The 17,709-nt window shown below is 44.3% G+C and overlaps 2 protein-coding genes and 1 long non-coding RNA gene across 3 annotated transcripts in view; 2 read left to right on the top strand and 1 right to left on the bottom strand.

Annotated features, from left to right (window-relative positions):
* Nucleotides 1-1,302, bottom strand: LOC4348132 (putative cyclin-dependent kinase F-2). Its single transcript, XM_015757966.3, has one exon. It carries the CDS (start codon nucleotides 1,236-1,238, stop codon nucleotides 231-233), a length of 1,008 nt encoding a protein of 335 aa, XP_015613452.2. The 5' UTR covers nucleotides 1,239-1,302; the 3' UTR covers nucleotides 1-230.
* Nucleotides 1,303-5,360: 4,058 nt separating this feature from the next.
* On the top strand, nucleotides 5,361-7,054 carry LOC136353673 (uncharacterized). The gene is made up of 2 exons (XR_010737057.1): nucleotides 5,361-5,508; nucleotides 6,509-7,054. It is a non-coding gene; the product is annotated as an uncharacterized lncRNA (long non-coding RNA).
* Nucleotides 7,055-9,572: 2,518 nt separating this feature from the next.
* Nucleotides 9,573-17,709, top strand: part of LOC9269589 (uncharacterized) — a 29,175-nt gene continuing 21,038 nt past the window's right edge. Inside the window, exons 1-11 of the mRNA XM_015759047.3 lie at nucleotides 9,573-9,887; nucleotides 9,969-10,142; nucleotides 10,879-10,974; nucleotides 11,919-11,988; nucleotides 13,157-13,281; nucleotides 14,407-14,547; nucleotides 14,641-14,798; nucleotides 14,923-15,082; nucleotides 15,175-15,273; nucleotides 17,415-17,492; nucleotides 17,605-17,664. Coding sequence (XP_015614533.1) covers nucleotides 9,711-9,887; nucleotides 9,969-10,142; nucleotides 10,879-10,974; nucleotides 11,919-11,988; nucleotides 13,157-13,281; nucleotides 14,407-14,547; nucleotides 14,641-14,798; nucleotides 14,923-15,082; nucleotides 15,175-15,273; nucleotides 17,415-17,492; nucleotides 17,605-17,664 — 1,338 coding nt within the window. The 5' untranslated portion in view covers nucleotides 9,573-9,710. The remainder of the gene's footprint in view (nucleotides 9,888-9,968; nucleotides 10,143-10,878; nucleotides 10,975-11,918; nucleotides 11,989-13,156; nucleotides 13,282-14,406; nucleotides 14,548-14,640; nucleotides 14,799-14,922; nucleotides 15,083-15,174; nucleotides 15,274-17,414; nucleotides 17,493-17,604; nucleotides 17,665-17,709) is intronic.

Here is a 17,709-nt window from a genome sequence, read left to right on the forward strand (position 1 = left end):
TGAAAAAAATATGATATTTTTATTGAACAAAGAGGGCCTTGAATTGCTTTGTACAAATTGAATAGGATTTACATAATTATGCTTACAAATGAATAATCAGAATAATAAGATTACACTAATTGCAATGCCAATTTGCAAATGCAATCATCAGTCCTAACACATCTAACTGTTCTAAGTTACAGGCGGACTGTCAAACTGAAACTGACACTCTCTGTCTTCTTCTCCCAGAGCTATCCAAACAGAGGCACGAAGCCAGGGAACTCTGCTTTCTTGGGCTCCTCGGCGAACCACCTGTGCTCCAGCGCCTCCACCGCCGTCATCCTCTTCTCTGGGTCGAAAGCCAGCAGCCCGGACAGGACCTCGCGCGCCGCCGGCGACAGCTCCGGCAGGACATCATAGAAGAGCTCGTTGAGCTGGTCACCTAGGTTGGTGGACAGGTCGGCGAGCAGCTCTTTCTCCGTCATGTCGCCTCCGAACAGTGGCGCGCCGGTGAGGAGCTCGCCCATGATGCACCCCAACGCCCACATGTCCACCGCGGGGCCGTAGCATCGGTTGCCGGCGAGCTGCTCTGGCGAGGTGTACGGCAGCGTGCCGGGGCGGCACAGGTCGTACGGCTTCCCGGCGGGCTTCATCAGCGTGGCGGCGCCGAAGTCACAGATCTTGAGCTCCCCGGAGAAGCTGACAAGGATGTTCTCCGGCTTGATGTCTCGATGGATGACGCGCGAGGCATGCATCTTCTTGGCGGCGTCGACGAGCGGCCGCATCATGGCGCGGACGATGTCCTCCGGGCGGGCCCTGGGGAACTCATCCCGGAGGCTGCCTCCGACGAACTCGAGGACGAGGAAGAGGTCACCTGTCTTGGCGTCGGCGACGACGTCCTTGATCTGGACGATGTTGGGGTGACCGCGGCAGGCGTGCTGGCAGGCGGCCTCCACCCTGAGCGCGTCGAAGTCGCGGGAGAAGCGGCCGCCCTCGTCCGCCCCGATGAGGCGCTTGAGCGCGACGACCTTGCCGGTGCGGCGATCCCGCGCCCTGAGCACCACGCCGAAGGCGCCCTGGCCGACCACGTCGAGGCGCTCGTAGTCGTCGGCGCTCCCGAAGTTGTACCGCCGCCGCTTCGCCCCGTCCGCCGGGGAGGATCCGCAGCAGGCGCGGGGCTCTGGATCCTCGGGCGCCGCGCGCTTGCGGCTCGCCACCGCGGGCGCCATGGGTGGAGCCGGCATGATGGGGAGAAGCATAGGAGAGCTGATGGGAGAAGAGGATTTGGGTGGGAAGATTTGGAAAGGGAGCGTGGATGGCGGCGGAGAGGAGGCCTCGCTGGATGACTTGATTTTATAGGGCATCGGTCGATCGGACGGCTCGAAGGCGCTCTCCGACTTGGAAGTGGGCTGCATCGGACGGTGGCCGAGTGCACTCCGACTCCAACTTCGGCGACAGATGGATGGAGTAAGCGTTAAGTTTACGCGGGTCGATTTGGAAATGGGAAATCTTTTCAGCGCGCAAACCCCTGGCGTAGTACAATTAAAAGGGTTGGAATCCAAATACATTTGCACTTAATAAAGACAGCTTGTACCAAAACGAAGTGGAGACCAACATAGATTCGTTGTATTAGGATGTGTCACATCCAGTACAAAGTTGCTATATTTTGGGACGGAGAGAGTATTTTTTTTCATACACTCTCGAGGGACCCATTCATCTCAGGAGGCGGACAGTGGTCGAGACAAAGTGAGCAGTGGCGTCGCACGCAGATAGAGCGAAGGGAGCAGAGGCGGAGGCGGCGGAAACGCACGGAGGTGCAGCAGCGGTAGCGCACGTCGAGATTGGCGACGGCGGTGCGCGACGAGACCGGAGGGAGCATAGGCAAAGGCAGCGGCGGCACACAAAGGTGGCGGCGGTGATAACGCATGCCGAAATGGGCGACGGCGGTGTGCGGAAGGAGCAGGGTCCACGGCGGTGCGTGGCGGGCACAGTGCGCAAAGGTAGCATTGCGAATGGCAACAGCAGCGCATGACGAGATCGGCGATGGCGGTGCTTGGAGGTAGCAGGTGCGGCGGCAATGACCGCCAACTGCGCATCAAGCCAGGATAGTGGCACAAGGAAATCGCAGGCACAATGACGATGATGGCATGACAGTGGCGATGACAGCGATGGCATGGTAGGTGGGATCCCGCATCGAGCTCGACATCCACCTTTGGCTCCTTCTATCAAGATCTAGCCGGGTCCTCATGGTGCGTAGGCCAGGTGACAAGGTCAGTGGGCGGCTGTAGGCGGAGGGCGAGCAAGGGGCGGTTTGGCAGCGACATTGGATTTTTCCCGCCAAGCATCCCCATCTTGGAGCTCTATATGTGTTTTTCTTCACTGTATGTAGTCTTGGATGAACAAAAATGAGACAACATGTTGTCAAAATTTTACAAAAAAAAGCCCGTTTAATTTTGTCAAAATCTTGCTAAATTTGTCAAAATGGAGTCAAATCTATCAAACCTATCTCTAATATGTCATGCTTGATTCATTACAAATATATAAAAAGTTTTGAATAAACAAAATATTTTTATACAACAAGGTCAAATGAACAAGGGCAAAAAAGGATAATTTGGCCCTTAGTTAACTCCGTTTTCTTGCCATTATGGAATAGGGTCAGCCACTCTGATTTTAAAACGAGGGGTCAAATAAACAAAATAAAAATATTAGCAGATAACAAAATCAAATCGGTTGCCCCAAAATCAAAGCCACCAACTGTTTCCTTCTGGTATAGAAGTATATTGCCACTCAATTTTTATAGATTTGTATTGCAATTTACTAGAGATGTTATTTTTCCAGTAACTACTGAAAGTCTGAAACTACTTCATATTTTCTTTAAGGCAAAATATGCTTCAAGACATCGCATGGAGTGAATTTTAGGGGAAACCACTTTATAAATATGGTAATTTGCATGCAGACACCGTGCCAATTATTTTAGTGTATTCGTGCTGACGTCGTGCACTTTTTTACCAGTGTGAACAAAATGCCCCTATCACGTTGTGTCCTCAAGTTGCGATGAGGTCATCACCAGGGGGGATGGGAAGCCGACGGATGGATTGTGGAAGCCGGCGGTGGCAAGGGGGGGAGGGAAAGCCGATGAAGGGCTTGCTCGCTGCCACCGAGTTCTCCACATGCCGTCGGGGTCGCCGAGGGACGTGTGCTTTGCTACATCCCTCCACGCACCGCTACAGTCCACGTGCAGTTGGGGTTGTCGAGGCCACACACCGTCGTAGCTCCCATGTTAGCCCCGGGTTTCGATTCATCTTTCCAACCAAACCAGAGCCAACACAGTCTTAAGGTTCGTGCAATTTTTTCCAAGTTCAAGATTCCAAGACCCCCATAATCCTTTGGCTTGCAAACATAGTTCCAATTTAGAAGGCAGCTTCCCGCACAGACGTTGTCCGAGTCATCTTCTTTCTAGAGGAAAGCTCGTCTAAAATGATCAATCCGCTTATAAAGCCATTCATTCTATGGTAGAACTGTAAGGTGGTAGATAGGTGTTGCCGACAAGGTCGATTTGACGAGGACCTCCGGGCTAGCCGATGTGAAAAATCTGCCCTTCCAACTCGGTATTCTCAATCTTATCTTATCCACTAACGGTTGTAGATCAACTTTCATCAGTTTTATGGTGTGAAGCAGCAAACTGAGATATTTGCGAGGGAATGACTTTTTATTTACTGGAAAGAACAGCAGGATGCCATCGAGGTCTAAAATATCTCCCGATCTTCGTTTTGTCCATGCTTGTCTGCAGAACATTAGACCACTGATTGGGCTAGCCAAGTAGGGTCGTGGGGGAGATGGGCCGAAAGGGGTACGAATCGATTCGGTAAGGAATAAGTTCACCGGAGGTCCCTCAACTTAATAGCGAGATTTTTTTACGTCCCTTAACTACAAAATCAGAAATCTTCACCCCTAAATAATAAAAAACCATCCAATTTAGATCCTATGGCAGTATACATGTCTGTCAGTAAAATAAAAAAAATATATGGATCCCACATGTAAATGAAAATAGATAGAAAATGTGGGGACCACTTCTCTTCTTCTCTCTTTTCTCTTTTTTTCTTCTCTTCAGCTCCTCTCCAGGGAGGCTGCCGCCGGCGGCAGATGGGGGCGAGGCGAGCCTGGCCGAGCTCTGCCGCCGCCGCCGCACTGACGCACACGTGCTCGTCCGCTGTCGCTTCCTCTGCCCCCTTCGCCCCCGCTCCCGACGGCGAAGAGGTCCCCTGCCCCCTGTGACCCCGCTCCCGACGGCGAAGAGGCCTTGGTGGCTACGGCTTCACTAGCCGCCATCCCCATCCCCATCCCCATCCCCATCGTCCAGGAACCACGCGCTGCAGAAGACGGACACGACGAGAAAGCTGTGCGCGAGTGCGACGCGGAGCTTGCGGCCGTCGACGGGATCCTCCGGGGCGGCGGGCAGCGAAGGGCGGATGGGGCAGGAGTGGGCGCAGGTGGAGGTGTGCCGGGTCGAGGACGGCGGCTGGAGATGGTGATGGGCGGCGGCATCGGCTTGCCCTTGGCGGGCCTATAGGAACCGAACGGCCTCGGGGTCGGGAAGAGGACGGCGGAGGTGGTGAGGCGCGGGAGCTTCGCGTCGGCTTCAACTTCCACAAGTCCTCGTCGTCTCTCGCCGCCCTCCTCGCCGGCGGAAGCTCGCCAACCACGCGCTCGTCCTCAGTGCCACCTTCCTCTCAAGCTTCACCGCCGTGATGAGGTGCTCCTCCGCTCCGACGACAACGGGGAGCTCGCCCACGCCATGGGCGTCGAGCTCAACGTTTGCTCCCGCCGCTGCCGCCGCCTCGTCGCCGACTGACCTCCTCGTCGCCTGCCTCGCCGCCGCCGCCGCCTCCTCCCCATCCGCCGGCCGCTCTACAGAACAAAAGTGAGAGAGAGAAGGGAGAGGATGCACAAGACAGATGACGTGGGGCTGATACGTGGCCCCTTTTTTTTTTTCTGACTAGGATGCCACGACAGTAAAACCGGGCATCTATACTGTCATGAGACCTAAATTAGACGGTTTGGTATAGTTTAGGGGTGAAGATTTCTGATTTTACGGTTAAGGGACGTCAAAAAATCTCGCTGTTAAGTTGAGGGACCTCGGGTGAACTTATTCCATTCGGTAAATAGTTAAATATCTCACAATTGGTATGGGAGATGAAAAATTACTTTTTTTTTCTTCACGGGAAAATCAATTGTTCTTCTTTCTCAGGGCGTAGACGTGATTGGATATTTCCAAGCCTAATCGGACTCAAAAGTCTGAATTGGACTCTTTTTATTATTGTTTTGAATTTCTTTTATATAGTACTTTCTTGTGGCCAGTGCACGTTTTGCGTGGCCCAAATTAAGGCTTACGGCTGACTGTGTGTCGATTGAATCTCCAATCCCGTCGCCACTCGCCCCCACCTCCTTCGCCGCCGCCCCGCCGCCGCCGAACCGCAACGCGGCGAATCTGCTCCCCTCCATCTTCGGCGGAAGTCCCAGTAGATCGAGGTATGATCCTCCTCCGTCCCCTACCATGTTCGTTATGGCGTCCGACTCGCTGATACGCGTCGATTCCTCGCCGGAGGAGGCGGCTGCTGTTTAGGGTTAGGGTTCCGGCAGGCTCTAGGGGCGGAGGAGCCGGTGCAACGCCCACCTGCTAGGCCGCCAGAAAAGATAATACTAATAATTTCGGCCATGCTCTGTTAGTTTATGAATCCATACAGCTAGGTCTCCTGCCATTGCCAATCTTGCTGGGCTGAAGCTTTGAAATTTACATGTGGTATAATAGTATTCTGTTGGGTAGTATAATTTAATAAAAGTGTCATCCACCATGACTGAACGCTACTCCATGTTTCAACCTCTTGTTATGTTTACAGTGCAGGTTCCTCTGTTTAGTTTTATGTTCATGGTTAAACCAGTATCAGCACTTTATTTTTACCAAATATTATTCTGATAGTGTTGTATACTTGTATTCATGATTAAACAAGTGTCAGGCTTTTCTTTTTACCAAAACACATGGAATACAAGTTGATGTGTTGTGTTCATGGTTGAACAAGTGTTAGTACTTTCCTTCTACCAAAACATATGACATGCGAGTTGTTCTGCAAGCAGAATAACGATAGTCAAGTACAAAGTACCTGAGCAGTACAACTGAACTAAAAAAATACATATTTTTGTTCAATCTCTATGCACAAGGTTGGAGCCTGTCAGATCGCTGTCAATTGCATACAGTTTTAGGCTTTTATTGGAGCTATGCAGGTTCTTTGAGTGCAGAGTAGTAAAATTATTTCTTCTTCTGAAAACCGTTAGTTAATTGTTATAGCATGCTTCGTGTTCATCTGGCATTTTAAATTCTGAACACATGTGATGCTTTTAGGAAGAGGTCAGTAGAGCGTGAGCAAATATTGTGTACAGCGGTTGGTTCATATAACTTAATTTCATGCACGTACAGTATTCTTCTATGGATAGAACTGATGCCATACCATAGATACTCCTTTTCTTTTTGCAGGATCTATCATAACACACTTGCAGACATGCCTTGGCTGTGAAGATCATACACTAAGATGCTTGCAGACAGAGGCTATACCCTAGACCCTCTACAGCTGCTGTACCAGATCAGCAGTGCTAGTGCTACCAACGATCAGACTAGAAGCGCGACGCAGTTGGTGCCTCCTGCACTGACGGTTGGAAAAGCAAACTCCAAGTCTCGCACATCCCGTTCGGTGATGTGGGTACTGGCGATCTACTTACCCTCCATGTTCATCGCCGGTTCCACGTACTTGGCATATGACCTCTACATCCGCCCTTTCGATGGTGCTAGCTACCCATGGTGTCTGTTGGCTGTCATGTGTTGGCTGTCATGTTATGGGGAGTCTACATGGCGCTGGTCGCTGTGGTAAGACAATACATGGACCTGTTCTTGCCAAGTGCTCCCGCTGCCGTGCGGGACACACTCGTCGACGTTGGCTGGCTTTGGGTCGGCGTACCTGTGTTTTTCGTAGACTATATTCTTGCCTTATTTGGCCATGCATGGATGGTCATCACCATGATTTGCCTTCTCGGTGTTCTGATTGCTGCCCTCCTTGCCTTTGTGGGAGTCTCTTGTTCGGACGTACGGCAAGTAGCTTGTGCCGTGCGTTAGCCGTGGAATAAAACTCCCAAGGCAACGCGTTTCCTTTGAACAGATAGTGCTAATCTGTGTGCTTGTGTGCGTGTATAGCTGGTTTTTGTATGTTTTTTTAGGGAGGTTTATGCATGTACACTCCTACAGAAAGTGCTATAGATGTCGGTTGTAAATATCAGTTTTTCCAACCGACACCTATAGGCCGGCAGTGATGTGAAGAGATATAGGTGTCGGTTTAGAAACCGGCACCTTTGACGATCCACGAATCCTGATGCATCGAGTCAACTCCATCGAAATCATCACGAAAATCATCCAAACACAATAACAAAAATCGATTCCCCTACCTTCCCATCGTTGATCTAGCTGCCCCCACCATCATGGCAGCCAGCGGCGGAGAGGAGGCGCCTTCCCTCTTGCTGGCACTGCCACTGCCTTCCCTCTCGCCGGATCTAGTGGAGGGGAGCCCAACGCCACCACTCGTGGGTAGTTTGCCGTCGGTCGCGGGAGCCCGCTGAATCTAGCGAAGGGGAGGGTGGGCCGCTGCCGTCGTCGGGCGGCGGCCGTGAGAGAGACTAAGAAAGAGACGCTTGAGAGAGAAGCGTGGGACAAAGGAGAAGACACTAGAGAAAAGCGTGGGTATATGTGCCGGTTTATTTTTAAAAACCGACACATATAATCAGTCCTTTAATTAACCGGTAACTATAATATTATAGGTATCGGTTCTTTTAAAAACCTGCATCTATAGTATGGTTTTTTCTCTAGAACCAGCACTTATAGTGTTTAAAGGTGTCGGTTCTATATTTTTTTTATCACAGGGGTACGGCAAAAGGTCGATAGGTGTTGGACTAAAATGAATCGACACCTATGAACATTTCTCTATGAGTTTTTTTTATGTAGTAGAGGTATTTTTGTCATTGCCTTTTGTCTTTAACTGGTTTAATAATTACAACCTTTTGTTACATTAAAAAACATTAAACATACTTTCTCTCTGTTTCAAAATAAATTAATATGATATTTGATACATTTTTACTATAAATCTAGCATCAAGTATTATATTAATTTATATTGGAGCGGTGGTGGTACCAAGGTATCTTACAACACACACCACAAGAGATGACAAGATCAGTCATATCGCAGATCAGATTGCAGCAGTCTTCTCCCACCTTGTTTTGATCGCACGAAAAAAATGGAAACTATACGGTTCACACTTTCTTGTCTCAAGAATATACTGATTGCAAACCTATATCTATACTAGCAAAATACCCATACGTTATCACGAAAAAAATAAAAATACGATAAACACTAGATTATTAGGGTCTAATTTTCCTAATTCAGGACTGGGTAAATTATGCAATCCTAGTTAGCAAAATACCCAAGTGTTACAGCGAGACGAAAAATTTTGGCGTGTCATATCGGATATATGGACACACATTTGAAGTATTAAACGTAGATTAATAACAAAATAAATTACAGATTCCGTCTGTAAATTGCGAGACAAATTTAGAGCCTCCCCATTCCGCTCGTCAGCCTCCCCACCTCCTTCCTCTCTGTGTGTGTGCTCGCCGGCCTCCTTGCCCGATGGATGCTGCCCCCGCTCTTCTCCCTCTCTACGTGTGCTCGTCGGTGGGTGCGCGTCGTACGCTGCTTTCGAGCCGAGGAACACGAGCGTCGCTGTGGAGAAAATAGAGAAGAAGGCACATGGAACTTGGTGATATGGCAATTGTACAGTGTTTTGGGGGCTGTTACATCCAATCGATGCTATAGCATCTGCCAACTTATTACATTCACGAGGACATTAGCTAACTCAAAAAGAAATAAAAGCCGAGGTTATAATCTTCTTCGCTTCTAGGACAAGAACCCCCATCGCTGCATATTGTAGATTCCCTTCCTTCAGGGCTTGAACCAGCATCAGTAAATCAGACTCTAGATGGATATATGCCATACCCCCGTGAGATATCGCTTCTACTGCCTTCACCGCGGCCAAAACTTCAGCGTGGAAGGCATCCTGCAACCGTGATGAGTTTCCGGCACCCGCCTGGATCACATGCGCGTCCGCATCTCTGATAACATAATCCCAGCCCCCGTCAGCTCATTTGGTCTAAAAGATCCATCAATATTCAGTTTCAGGACATCCTCCTCTGGTCTTTCCTATTTTCTCAACACCCTCGCCGGCCCAATGTTTACTGCTTCACTGACATCATATGGAACTCGTCAGATTGCTTCGTGATCATGAAAGCCAGTGCATCAGCATCTCTTCTACCCTCCACTCCCTTCTCTGATTTGGTTTTTTGGTTGAAGAACGAAAATAAGATTAATCGATAAGTAACTTATTTCATTGAGAGGCCACAATGCGAAGGCCACAAGGCCCGCAATTGAGCGGCCCAAGTCCAACGGTGCCTAAACCCTCACTAAACACAAAAACCCTGTCTCCTCTTCTCTTTCCTCTCTTGCGCAGTTCCGCTAACCCTCGCCTCGGCTCGGCGGCTTCCCGTTGCTGCTCGCGGCTCCCAATTCCCAAATCGAAAAAAAAGGGCATCGCGCGCGGGATCTCCATCCTAGGGTTTCCGCGTCACCACCCTCGCCGCCCATGGCGAGCGGCGGCGCCTCCTCCGCCCCGGCCACCGCCTCCACCCCCGCCGCCGCCGCCGCCACCACCACCACAAGCAAGACCGCGTCCGCCTCGCTGTGGTGGGACCCGTTCATCGACCTCTCCGATGATCTCGACCGCGCCGCCGCGGCGTCCCCTTCCGTCCCGGACGCCCTCGTGAGCTCCCTACTAGCATCCCGCTCTCGCTCGCCTCGCCTCCGGGCGGTGAATGATGACGTGTTCCGTGTTTGTTTGCAGGCGGAGCGGATCAAGGCCCACCACGCGTGGCTCCGCGGGTCGGTGTCCATGTTCGTGAAGCCGAGCGACGCGTCGAGGGGCGCGTTGGATGCCTCCGAGGTGGTTGTTGGGGAGCACCGCCTCGCCGTCAAGCCCGAGCTCAAGGCAGCCGCGCTTCGCCTGAGCAAGTGCATGGTACTCTGCTTCTCCACACTCCCCAACACCACCACTGCTACCACCATTTCGTGCCTCTGTGGTTGAGATGCAATCAGTAGCGTTTTAGAACTTCCTCAATTTAAATAACTCAAAGGCAGGGGCCGCCTAACTCAATACTTGTGCGATTAGTGGAACCTTTTAGATGTCTGTGGAACAACTTTTCTCGTAATTGTGAGAATTATTATCATCAGGGTGTAGTTGTGTATGCATCAAGTTCCACTGTTGTTGGAGCGTTGATTGTTAGTACTATTGCTGTTCTTGTCTTCCAGTGGTAGGTGTGAGTTATCCATGAACTTTTTATTCACCTGTCAGCCTTTATTCTTTACCTAAATGTTTTTCAAATAAATTCTAGTGTACCAAAAATGTTGTGGTTAAGAAAATACCAACGAAATCTATGTTGTGATGTCATATAGTTCAATCACTCTCATAACCTTTCTCTTATGCATGTCCCTGTGATGTAACATTTCCTGAGTTATGTATAATAATAGAAAACAATATCGTAAAGAGCACACTATATGTTTAGTGTTGTATATGTTCTTGTTTTCCTGATGCAATGTTGTCATATGTTGGGCAAGCTTATCCTGCCCATCTTTCTGTCCAACTTCTTCAAGTCTGAAGATATTCTTTTTTGGGGCCCATTTGTTTTTATTCAACAAAATAGTTGCACACGTCTTTTGTGCTGCAGCATTTCATTTTATATGTTCTCTTCTGTCAGAACTTGGATGAGGTGCAATCGTACATTCTGGTTAAGAGAACTTCAGAAAACACTCCAACAGCTCTTGTTGCTGATACTGAAGAGTTTCTTCGCCTGGTATGTTTATGTGTTTTTTCTCCCGTAAAATAGACTTCTTTATGCACTGCAGTTAATGCTGACTGTAGAAAATTAGAAAGTAAAATGCTGCAACATAATTCATTATGTATGGTACAATTGCATATTTCTTTTGGAGGCTTTTTATCTAATTTCTTTTCATACTACCTGTTAGGAGTGCTGAGAGCCATCTATGTATTGGTTATACTTTAGCAACCAATAGTTAAAATTTTGAATACACTTATGAATAGATTCTTACTTCATCAAATAATTTGAATCTGAGATCTCAAGAAAGAAATGTGCCAAGTTAAATTAAACTATAAAACTTCTAATCTTGCAACCAGAATTACTTTCTGGGGAATTGAATTGCTATCTTCTAGTTCTATCTTGTGACAATCCTCTCACTAAAAGTAAGGCATTATATCATGTGTAAATTGCTGCGCAAATTCCATTAAGCCATAAAAGTTTACTATTAATATAGAAGAAATCACATATAGATTGAGATGTTATATAGGCTTGCAATTTCAAGTCAAAGTTTAATCGCATTTTCAAGACATAAAAAAATTGATAATTTTACAATTTGATATATTGGAAATTTGATTGTGTTCTGTTTTCAATTTTACTGGACTATATAATGTCACCTCATGGATATATGGTTTCGAAGAACTTTTAGAAACTTGTGCACCTTATTCCCCGGGTATGGTTAATTTTAAACTCTGTGCATAAGTGCACATTTTGTATGCTCAAACTGAACTGGATCTTATGCATTCTAAAGACGAATTCTCCAAAATGCATGATTAGATTAAAGGAGTTAACAATTGCTGATTTAGGCTACTGTTTGTCTGGATGTGTACAGATTTATCTTAACTTAGTTGAAAGGTTTATTAATTGTTATTGTTTATGTGATTCTGTCTACTATTCTTGAATAATGTTTCCCTTTTTTGAAGGTATCTGTACAATATTACCTGGAGCGTCAATGCTTGCTGAAGTGCATCCGAAGAATCTTTGTTCATGCAAGTAAGTTTTTGTAGAGTTAGGTTAAAATATGTTTGCAATATGCAACATTAGTGAATGGATTTACCCTCATTCTCTGAAAAAATGTTTTTGGCAGCAAACCAAATTATTTCGTGTTTCTTTTTTGTGTGAGAAACTGAGAATTCTAATGGATGATTTGAGTCTAGGAAATGATTCATCTACATCTTATCTCTTCACTTGCAGTCCAGAAAATGACAACCGCACGTGTTTTAGACTTTTAGTTAGTGTCATTAAAGTGAAAAGCGCACTCAAAGTGCAATGTCCTCATATTGCTTATGCACAAAGTGCAAAAAGAGCGCGAGCATAAAAATATGAGTGTTTACCCCTAAGAAGAATACTCCATGCCTGATTCTTTCAGCTATCGAGGATGACAAAAAAGTAAATAATATATAATGGGTCTAGGGGTGGTAATGGGCCAGGGCCCTCTGGGCCCTTCCACAACACATCTCAGCCCTTAAATATTTTTAGCTAAAAAATCTACTAAATTTCAGCCCAACCCTTTTTATACCCAGACACCCAGCCCTTACATTTTGTAGGCCAAAAGGTTGTGCCCATTACCACCCTTAAATGGGTCTTAATATGAGATTAGCAAACTGCAATTGAACAAGTATTGTTGCTTTATACATAGCTTGCCACTTTGAAGATAATTTTACTTAGAAGTTCAACTTAATCCTTCTGGGCCATATTCTGGGCTACACGACCCCTGCCCTATTTTCTATTCTTTTCTACCTGACAGCTAGATGCGACTGAAGCTTGCACCTATGCACTTCAGTGCCTTGTGCTTAAGTGGTTAGCCCTAAAGGTGCAGCGCCAGCCTCGCTGCGGCTGACGCTACTCAAGGCACTTTAGCTGATACACCTTGCTTTTGCGCTTAGGCGAGTGCTTTTTGTGCTGTTTTGAGTAAGGCATGAATTAAGGTTCAAAATCATGGCTGGTGTTTTATGTTTGAGTTTGACCATGTCATCCTAAATGTTAGTTAATGTTTCCTATTCTTAAAGCTTATTTTTTTGCCAACTATGAAATATAAAAATGCTGGGAAATATAAAGGCACTTTCTTCAAAATAGACATGCTTTTGTTTAACAAATGGCACTTGTGGTCTACTTGGTTTTAAAGTGCACATCTCAAGCTGTCTTTTTTCTCCATATGCAGATGATTGTTCTGATTCAATTGATGCCGTTAGAGAAGAGGCCTCAGTTTTAGTTAGGGAAGAGGTGGAACAGAGACTACTATCCATTGTTCGAGATTCCCTTGCATCTGCATTCTCTGTCAAAGGGGTATGTTATATTACAGCCCTAGCGCTAATTTTATGAAAATGTGGCCATTGCATGTCAATGTACCAAATTATCATTCTTGTATTATTCAGTCACGACAACTTTTATGGTTCACTGTCCATCTTTAAATTTCAATTCCTGCTTCCTAGTTGGCTGTATTGCCTCCACATGTGTATGCCCTTCCTAAAGAAGTAACTTGATATGATGATTGATTCAACTTCAGTACTCTGTCTTAATTTCTAATATATTAGGAAATGAATGTCGTCTACAGCCTGAGATTCTAGGTGGTACATTGCGATATGTATATGCTTTATTTTACATGATGAAATGAATTTTTGAAGGGAGTTGACTAAAGTAATCACTTGATTAGAAAGAAATAGATATTCTGCAGAAGAACATAATCTTGTAGGGAAGGAATAAAACAATTAATGAAGGAATTGTTATACACAAGCGAAATCTCATTTTATTTTTCTCTGCTCTATTAGAGAATGGACTAATTTTGCTTCTCTACTGAACCCCTGATAGGTAAAGCTTAGACCAGCTCAAAACGGTCCCAAAACAACAAAAACTTTTTATAAAATAAGCATAATCATTGCTAGCTACTAAAGAAAAGCGGGCTATGCCTAGGTTAAATGGGTCCTAAGGATATATAATGAAAAACTAGGTTGGGATGGTTACTGAGGAAAGCCCATGTGCTTGCCTTAAGTCTGCTGATTTTATTCGTAATAGAACATAGATGACAAATAAGTATGTTGTACTCAGTCAAGCTTTTGAACCTTCCATTTGCTGCAAAACAAATTTATGTTCATGGTAATTCTGTAGGGCAGAGCAAAACTAGTGTGTCATTTTCCCTAGAATCAACTTGAACTGCACTGCGCATATTTTAGCATCTTGTTAAATATTGATTTACAAGATGAATGCATTTCCTGTAAACTGTAGAAGTTCATTGATAGTATTAACGTGCCCTAGCTACCTGCTTGTTCGAAATATGTTTATGAGCAATAAATCTGCTTGAAGGTCATAATGTTGAGTACACAGACAAGTACATGCAATTGCCTTATACTCTTTTGCCGTTGCCGTTGTGGTTTTGTGTCCTCTGCACACACTGATATACTCATCATTTTGCAGGGAGCTGAATTGACGATTTCTTGGCTGGAAGAAACACTGATTGAAATTAACCTGATTTTTGACATCTTGTTTCTTTTTTTCTATGATAACCTTTCAAGGTGTAATGGTGGACTGTGGATAATGTTGTGTTCGATTTTTAAGGTACATCCTTTTGGTGTCTATTCATTCTGTGGGAATCTGAGATCTCTTCACTTGATATTTCAATATTTATTTCTTGAGCACTTATCCTTTTAGGACATGCTATCTGGTTCTTATGATGTTGGAAAATTTGCTGTATCTGTTGAAGCAAAAAATTCGTTTCATTATGCTAAAGCTCAGCTGCTGTTTATTCTCATTCAAACCTTGGACTTTGAAAGTCTACTCCGGATGGTTCGTGATGAAGTTCCTTTTAGGTATTTATGACTAACTTGGCTTTTTCATTTATGTATGGGAGCATGCCATATTAGTATCTTATTAATATGTCAGTGTAACTTCTGTTTAAGAGCTTACATGGTTTTTTTTTTTTTTGGGTCTCAGCGGAGGGTATTCCACATTTTCTGTTGTTGATATTCTTGAAATGGACGTCGAAGTATCAAAATTACCCGAATTTGCAGCAGTAGAATCAGGACCACTTATTCTTGCTTGGGCAGTTTTCCTTTGCCTGGTCATGTCCCTTCCAGGAAGTAATACCAATTTGGTAAGGATGGCATTCAACCATACACTATTCTAATGCCATTAGGCTCATTACAGCAAGCAACATTGTATCTTCTTACACTCGTAAGCTTTCAGGACATTGATCATACATCTTATGCCCAACGCTCCTTTGAGTTTGCTCCATTCAATTATCTACAAGGAGTTCTGTGCTCAAGCATCTTCAAGGAATCAGATGTAAATGCTCTAAATAAATGTTCACCCCCTTATTTCTGTTTTTATGGCAATGTTACCCCAAATAGTTTGAAGTCATAGATAATCGTATGGAGTTAAGTTTATACTGATGCTAGCTATCACCATTAATACCATGTAACTACAGATATTGCCATGTTTTAATCAGAACATAAAAGGAGGCTAGTGATGTGGACGCAGCTGCAAAAGATAATTCATGTAGTGACTGCATACATAGACACCTTATGGGTAGTTACAACATACATGATATATAAATGAATGATGATAGATACTCTTAAGTACTACTCTGTATGCTTCACAAATTTTGAAAGTCTAGAAAATCTCATATGACATCAGTATAATCAAATTTGACCCAAGCAGCACAATACTCCCTTCGCCTCCCAATATAATAGATTAAAACATAAAAAAATTGTCCTAAAATATAAGGTATCCTAAGTACAATTTGTCACATCAATCACCTCCCATTCAAATTACTTCCCATCCTACCACCAACGACCCTCCCACTCCCTACATACCCTTATTTAATAAGGGGGCATATAGCCTTTTACCTTCATCCTTAATTTCTTCAAAACAACCAAGGATATCTTATATTTGCGGACGGAGGGAGTATTATATAAAAATTAACCAAATATGTGCTAAACTATTATTCCCTGTTTTGATTCTATAGGCAGGCACATACTTTAAGATTTAAACTTTGTGATTTTTGACCAAGAACTAGTCCAATGATTTATAGTGATATAAAATTGATATTGTTGGATTCCTATTTGAGAAATACTTTCATATGATCATGATTATATTGTTACAAACATTATAGTCTAAAGGGAATCAACGATAGAAATCCCTTTTGGGAGACTGGCATACCATGCCTAGTCGAAATGTGCCTTGTAAAAATCAATCGAGGGAATACTAATTATTATCAAGTACTCCCTCTGGTCATAAATATTTGATGCAGTTGACTTTCACCATGAAGTTTGACCATTCGTCTTATTCAAAATTTTAGTGCAAATATGCAAAAACATAAGTTACACTTAAAGTACCTTTAATAATAAAACACGTCACAACAAAATAAATGATAATTACATAATTGTTTTGAATAAGACGAAAGGTCAAAGTCAACTGCATCAAATATTTATGACTGGAGGGGGTATTTATGAGCATGGCTTCATCCTAGTTTTGGTATGATATGATTTCAAGAGGTATATGATTTTGTTATAAAGACAAAACAGTTTTCTGTTTCTGTACCCTAGGAAAACTTCTATGCAGTGGGAAATTATATTTTTAGTTTATCAGTCGTTAGGTGGACAGTGGTTAATGTTCTACGTGAGCAACTCTTTTACTATGTGGGATCTATACTATTATCCTTAGTTCATTTTGTATTCTCACCGATAAAATATGAGTATTCAGTTATTCACTGAAATTCTGGAAATACCTTTAAAGGTTTCCTCCTGTGTTTGGAAAAGAAAGCAGCAGACGTTCATGTCATCAGTGTTGAAAAAAATATAAATTATTTAAAAATGATTACATTGCTTGAAGAAGATTAAGGGTAAGGCCTGTTGTGTACTGAAATTACAGACTTAAAGAGTGAAATGCGGCTCTGCTGACTGTATTTGTTTAATTTACATGGCTGCAGAATGTGCTGTGAGCACTCCAACTGAGCTGTGACCATGTATCTGAGGCAGCTGTGATTCAACTTTGCTATATTAATATGTATATAGTTATATAGTTTTGTGTTTGGCCAATGTGTCCTATTTCACTTCTGGACTGGATGCGTTCTGCATCACCCATGTATATATAGTATTGTTTAGGCCCATATTATCTGTCAGTGACACAACCAAGAAGTACGTATAGAAACTGACTAGTCAATTGTCCATGTCCTGATTTTCAGTCTTAGTTTCTACATACCCAATGCAACACAGAATTAGATGAACTGTTTGTACTATGCTACTATAGTACTATGCCATGCCTATTAAACAACGATAATGTGATTACTGAAAAACGAATAGTCTATCTAGGATATGTTACTGCACTATTTATTCGCTCCACATTTATTTCATGATTTTTACACTAGATTCATTTTTTTTAACTTAGAGAGCTTTCTTTAAGTGCATGACAAAGCTTGCTTTCAGGGTCCTGTTTCTGGTTTTCGGGGTATATTGAGAACATTCATTTCAGCATTTGTGGCTTCATATGAGATCTCTTATCAGGTAAATTGTGGTTCTTCATAGTGTGCATTTAAATTGAATTGTTTCCTTGGCAAAGCCACAAAAGGTTGCCTTCATACTGTGTTTTTTGTAATTTTGTATTTCATCTGTGCAGACAGAAGATAGTTCTCTTGGCATGATTTTAAATATTCTATGCGAAGTTTACGATGGAGAGGTTTGACTACAAAATATGTGCAGATGTAGAACTATTCATGTATTT

This window comes from Oryza sativa, chromosome 10 (assembly GCF_034140825.1).
Source record: "Oryza sativa Japonica Group chromosome 10, ASM3414082v1".
NCBI classification, from domain to species: Eukaryota; Viridiplantae; Streptophyta; class Magnoliopsida; order Poales; family Poaceae; genus Oryza; species Oryza sativa.

Coding starts and splice junctions, on each gene's coding strand:
- LOC4348132 (XM_015757966.3), bottom strand. CDS start 1,238: ATGCTTCTCCCCATCATGCCGGCTCCACCCATGGCGCCCGCGGTGGCG.